Below are 6,496 nucleotides of genomic sequence, written 5' to 3'. Positions count from 1 at the left end.
ACAACAGAAAATTTAAAAAAAAAAAAAACGTTTCCCCCAGATTTTATTAGTTTTGAGATCGTTTGGCCCCAAAATCGTAATCTTGATCACATTTCGATTAATTGAGCAGCTTTATGCTACACAGACGACACACATGTTTGTAGAAGGTCGTACAGTTAGTGACCTGGACTGTCTCCGCTTGGAAGTGAACTGAAAAACAAAAACAAACTCCGAGGCGAAACAGGTCGAACGGTAATGCAGGTACATGTGTATTTAGTGCCATCCACATGTTGGGTGCAAGCACAAAGGGAGCTTGTTTTTCTTGTTCTGTTGTTTTCTCTCGAGCATTCACATGTTTTCTGAGCCGTTTCCACTCTACAGTTTCCAACCAGACATTTTCTGAGCTGAACATTGACTTTTCCTCCTGTCAGTCGTGGTTTAATTTACACTCCTGCTTAAAACACCCTTGAACAAGAATCTGTCAGAACCTATATACCGGTAACGTTGACAAACTGCAGTGGAGTTTTTTAGTAACGTCTTTATTTTGAGATGAATTCAGTCCTGAAAGAGCAGTTGGCTGTTTGAGTGGAGTGACTGAAGGATGCAGGTTTGATGAATTTGTCCTTGTGTGCCTCAAAAGGAACCTCCAAGGTAGTTTTTACTCATTAGTTTGAGCAGAGCAGCATCTGTGCCAAGTGAATATAACTGACAAAATACTGGGTTATACTCAGTTTGTCTTTCAGAGCAGGCGGGGGCATCGCTCTGTGTTTTGAATAGTCATTGGACAGTTATGTTGTCTGAGCTATACACAGAAAAAAGGCAGACCATGTCAAATATTAGCAAACCACACACACACACAGTGTTCACCAATTAACTGGAACATAAGATAAATGTAGAACTAAACGTTCAGTGTTTTGGGGCTTCAACAGACATCTCTTGTGGATGCATTTTGATTTCAAAGCTTATTTCTGCTCAACAGGGTTAGTTACAGTTGATCATCATATCTCTTCCCTGATGAATTCACATGAATTTGACAGATGGGCTGCTTCACTCCCACCCGAGGCCTTTTAATGTACAGCTCCTCGAATGGACAGCACACAGGGAACATGTGTGTGTGGGTGGAGCTGCTCTAATTAAATGTTTGAAGTCGTCCCATACTGTAACATATGATTACATGGCTATTAAGGGTGTGTGTGTAATCTATAGCCTGTTCTCCTCAGTGGTCTTGGAAGCTGCTGGATTTTTTCCCCCCCCATAGATGTTTTAGTCAGGTGGTGTCATTGAGATTATAAATATCTGACTGTAGGAAAAGACCTGACCAAGAAAGCCTCATAATGCAAACACACAGTGAGGTTACAGGCACCCAAATAACAGTAACCTCATTTATTTAACGTCATGTACATATAAATGAGAAACTTCCTCCTTCTATCAGGTTTAGGGATTAACAGAAATCTTGTTAACACTGCTAGAAAACAGATTTCTCTGCCATATATAACATTTTCCTGGGTTATACAAAATGATTAAATCCAATAGTGAAATTAACTAAAACTAAAACACTCCTCACTTTGCTGGTCCTGTTATAGGACAGCAGTTTATATGTAAATAAAATCACATAACTTAACAAAAGATACAGGAATATACATAATATTGGGAGTAAATCTGTTATGAGTCGTTGTTTTAAACTTGTTAAAGGAAACATTTCAGGATTTTCAACAATTAAAGAGAAGTCTGCTAAAGATTCAGAGTGTCTGTTTGTGTGCACTGTGTATTGACCTGGTATGTGATGTTATCTGAATGCCTCTGTTGTAGAACTGTGACGAGCGGTTCCAGTACAAGTACCAGCTGCGCTCCCACATGAGCATTCACATCGGACACAAGCAGTTCATGTGCCAATGGTGTGGCAAAGACTTCAACATGAAACAGTATTTTGATGAGCACATGAAAACACACACAGGTGAGAAATGAGGTTCGGTTTCTTAGTGCACCGATCAAACAGAACAGTTGCTATCTGACCCCAGGAACTTCTTCAGGATCCTTTTGTGGGAAGTGCAGAAACCTCTTTCGACCGCAGTAACTGGGAGGCTTTGTAGACATAAACTTAACCCATGTAGCGACTGGAAGAGCGACTAACAACTAGGTTTAAATTTAGTTCCTAAGCTATTGTTCCTGCCAACGGAGATGTTCCTGTTCCAGAGATTGTAGCTTACAATGGCCCAGGAACTATCAGGGTTGAGTCTCCAGTCAATAATGTCACAAGCTGGTCAAACAGAAACAACTTAAACAGAATTCATTCCTTTGCTATCATGGGAATAAATATAGGAATTCCTTGTAAGTTGATTGACGTTTACAGTTACACAACTCCCCAGTCTAAAAGGGATCACAGAAACTGTGGGTGTAGGAAAAGTTATTCAGTTTTTTTTTTTTATATACTGACTAGAACTAGACAGAACTAGACAGCACTCAGAAAATCCCTACTATGTTTGGCAGTTCTGCAGTATTTAAATATCACACAGCAAATTACAAAAAATAACAAGATGACTCAGCGTCTGTGGCGTTTCATACAAAGTGGTAATGTTTTTAATCTTTGCTTGATCTTCACAGAACAGGAATAGTTATATATGTATAATCGATATAATTGAAGTCCAAAGTCCTGTTTTTATTCTAAATAGATAAAGATACTTTAATTCTTAACAACAGTGTCGCTGCGCTCAGTCAGCCAGTCTCCGTACACCCTAAAAAAGGAAAGATGCGAGTTTTCCAAGATGAACATTATAGTGGTAAGCTGGGAGACTTCAGTTTTTGTAATGAGAGGGACGTTCTACATCAAAGAGGAGCCTTGCATATATTGCGGCTTTTAATGACTACCCAGACACATGCTGTATTACATCCCTCTGATTTTCTGTCCCTGCTGCATTGCTATTTCTAAGACCAAACTGAGCAGTGCAGCCTGTACGTCCTTCACCGTTTTCCTCCAGCCGTGCCCGTCGTGGGTGGACACGCAGCTCTCCGTTGGCCCTCTCGGTTCTATTTGTGATGTGTAATTACGCTACCCTCTCCTCTCCCTGCCGCTTGCAACCAATTTAGCCTCTCGCAGGAGGAGACACACCCAGTCGAGCCCTATAATAGGCAGCACACATGTGAAACACAAACGCCCAAAGTTTGGTTTACTGCACTCAGATTCTTCATGATTTCTTTGTGTAATGTACAGCTACAGAAGACAAACACATTGGCTGCCACCTTTTTGATATTCAGTTGGTTCGGAGGAGCTTCGCACATAACATGCCAGAATAAGGCATCTACAGAGCCCCTCAGCAGCCTGTTAATAGATGGCTGTGTGGGTGGTAGCAGGCGCATTCAGTGGCTCCATGGAGGGAGGTTAATGAGAGCGGCATTCCAACGGAGCTGCTGTTGTTCACTTTCACATCTCTTCTCCTCAAAGTGTGAATTGTAATAGCTTCCTGTGGAGTGGGTGGGTTAACAGCAAAGACCCTCAATTCAAGATGGCATCTTATTTGCATTTTAAAAAGAGAACTGTTGCTCTCTGAGGAGGGAAATGATTAAAAGGGAAGAAAGTTAACTTTGTCATTTATAGGCCTGTAATCAACCGATTATTTTAAATTTTGTAACCATCACATTTGACAACAAAGGATTTTACTCTGATCCTGTGCAGCCGCAGTTGTTTTGTTAACGGATACGCTCTCTGTGTTCCTCACACATCACTCTCTTATTCTCTGAATCTGTGCAGGAGAGAAGCCTTTCATTTGTGAGATTTGTGGGAAGAGCTTCACCAGCCGGCCCAACATGAAGCGCCACCGCCGCACCCACACCGGGGAGAAGCCCTACCCCTGCGAAGTGTGCGGCCAGCGCTTCCGCTTCTCCAACATGCTCAAAGCACACAAAGAGAAGTGTTTCCGGGCACCAGCCCCGTGTTCTGCAGACCAGCGGCGCCACCTGTGCCTGTCCGCATCTTGCCAACACCTTCTCCTCTTCTCCTCTCTTCCGGTCCCGCCCCTCAGCTGCCACCCCGGCCACCACCTCGGCCCCTGGGCCTCAGCCCGACAGGAGGGCCCATGCCTCCGCGCGGCCCCGTGGGACACACGTTCTCCCATGTCAGCTCCACTGAACCCCTCTCACCATCCACCCCACCAAGACACCAGCAACACCTCTCAAACGCACCGCAACACGCCCCACCTCACCCCACCACACCTGGCCGTGCCCCCAGTCTCCCACCTGCCCCCACCCCCGGCCCTTTTCAAGAGTGAGCCCTTAAACCACTGTGGGCATGAAGACAGCAGCTACCTGCACCACATGGCCCCCCCCGATAAAGGCCCCGGAGCCCCTCAGCACCACTGAACTGTGCTCCAGCTCTGCAGGCCCACACCACACCGCGCCTTGTTCCTCCTCTTCTCATAGTCCTGCCTCAGTCTCAGTTGCTCGGCCCCTGATGTGAGGGGGCTCCTTTCAAACAGATCCAAGTGAAGCTAAACATACCAGACTGACGCACACTCAGTGCACATGGTGTTTAAGTAAGACCCGTACTTAAACACCATGTGCACTGATTTTACAACCTCTAGAATTTTTTTCTTGAACATTTTTCTTAGGAAAGCTACACAAAAAGATCAATCTGTACATTGATGGGTGTAAAGTATCTCATTTTCATCAAAAGCTGCTGATGGAAGTCAACATATGTATTATCTGGGCTTCATGGATCATCAAAGATCAGTCTCGTTGAACTCTTTAATTCAAGTTGACTTATGGTTGCACATTGGTCAGAACTTTTGCTTTTTGTGCAGGTCCTCCCCATAGCAATACTCAACCTGTCCTAGTCGTACTGCAGAGCCTCGACCCCCACAGAAACGTTTATTGAATGTTGTAACTGGTTCTACCTGAGCCTTTCTTTGTCCGAAGGCCGCGGCTGAGGCGTTGTCGAAAGGGCAACAGCAGTAGTGCAAGACGCAGTGCCATAGGTTACAGTAAGAAGGCGGGGAGGGATTTTTGTAAAGGACATTGGAAAAAAGGTTTTGTAAATGGTTAGTTGAGTCTAGACATAGTCTGGATTCAGATATTGGTTAAATGGTGCTTTCCATTCCAGTACATAAAATATTTCTTAATTTCTTTTTTTTTTTTCATTTTATTTTCAGAAGTGTAATATTACAAAATAACAATGTATTGTCTCATACAGAACATGTCTTGCCAGCCTGGCTTTTCTACAATGGATTTAAGGTTTGAGTAGATATTTTGTGATGAAGAAACTCAAGTTATGCAGGACAAACACACCCTCACACTTACTCAAGCACACACACACAAAGGACCATATGGTCACTGATTTACTTACTGTGATCAGTGCAACCTCAGCTTTCAGTACTGTTGGTCAACAGATGCTTTTAGATAACAGATGACTGTCAAATACTGCCACTGTGAGGGGCCAGACACGTGGCCCCATCAGGATTTACCCCCACCTTCCTTCGCTGCTGTCTAAATGATACGGGTTACCATGTTAAAGGTCATTTGACACACACAGTAAACACACCTGGGACCTTTCTCATCATAGTTCTTAACAGGCGATTATGCATATTCCTCTCAGCCTATATTCCACGGTTTGGTGTCGGGCGTCGTCGTAATGTAGAGGTTTCTTTTTATTGACTTTCATCACACCGTCACACTTTGATCCACACAGGCAAACGCGCGTCTAAACCTGTTGAATGTTGCCTCCGCAGAATGATGGCTGATGAGTCGTTCATATGTTGTTTTTTTTTTTTAATGTTCTCTGATCATTTTCTCCGTTTTTAAGCTAATGAATGGTTCTGCAGTGTAGATATACTGTTGTCAGCACATGATAGGAAACGTCAGGATGAAAGGCAGTGGTCCTACGACTTCTAATACTTTGAACTCTTGTATAGATAAAGCGTAACGTGTGATCAAGTCAGCGTGAGAAGTTACATTTATAAATGTAAGAGCCGATGGTGTGAATGTTATTTGTTTAAAAGAAGCGTAAATGGTTGGCAAGTATTTGGCATGAGTTTGGATCGCCTGGTTGTTAGTCCTTCACCCAGTCTGACGGCTATCAGATGTGTGTTTAGGAACAACATTGAGCTGTGTGTGTGTGTGACAGAGAGAGAGAGAGAGAGAGAGTGTGTGTGTGTGCGTTAGTCTCTACCAGTCTGTCTGGTTGTCCCCAGTGCTCTTGTACCAAAAGCTGCTTTTACACAGTGTGCCCCAATATATGTGTATTCGGGGAACCCTGAGATGGATAATAGCAGTAAATTAAACATGATTCTTTGTCTACCGCTCAAACAGAATTTATTATCTGAAGTGGTTAAACTCAGTAGATTAGGATGCCCCCGACTTCTGATTTGAGACCTGGAATTATTATCCTGCCATTTCTGTGGGTCTTAATACCGCTGCATTACTTGCTTATCATCCGGCCCCCTCGGGTTCACTGCTGTGCTTCAGCATTTTGCAGTATGGATCTTTTTGTCTTGTAATAATTTTTTTTTTTTATTTAAAAAAAAAAAAA

The 6,496-nt window shown here is 43.3% G+C and overlaps 1 protein-coding gene across 1 annotated transcript in view; it reads left to right on the top strand.

Moving 5' to 3' along the window:
- LOC118323211 (zinc finger protein 652-A-like) overlaps positions 1–6,496 on the top strand; it is a 13,130-nt gene extending 6,634 nt beyond the window's left edge. The window contains 7 exon segments of the mRNA XM_035655145.1: positions 186–240; positions 1,789–1,933; positions 3,725–3,892; positions 3,895–3,945; positions 3,948–4,017; positions 4,019–4,177; positions 4,179–6,496. Of these exon segments, the coding sequence (XP_035511038.1) occupies positions 186–240; positions 1,789–1,933; positions 3,725–3,892; positions 3,895–3,945; positions 3,948–4,017; positions 4,019–4,177; positions 4,179–4,332 (802 nt within the window). The 3' untranslated portion in view covers positions 4,333–6,496.

This window comes from Morone saxatilis, unplaced genomic scaffold (genome assembly GCF_004916995.1).
Source record: "Morone saxatilis isolate NCDOM2014 unplaced genomic scaffold, NCSU_SB_2.0 Contig14, whole genome shotgun sequence".
Classification (NCBI taxonomy): Eukaryota; Metazoa; Chordata; class Actinopteri; family Moronidae; genus Morone; species Morone saxatilis.
Note: the sequence above shows the minus strand (reverse complement) of the source record. Positions and strands in the feature narration are given on the sequence as shown.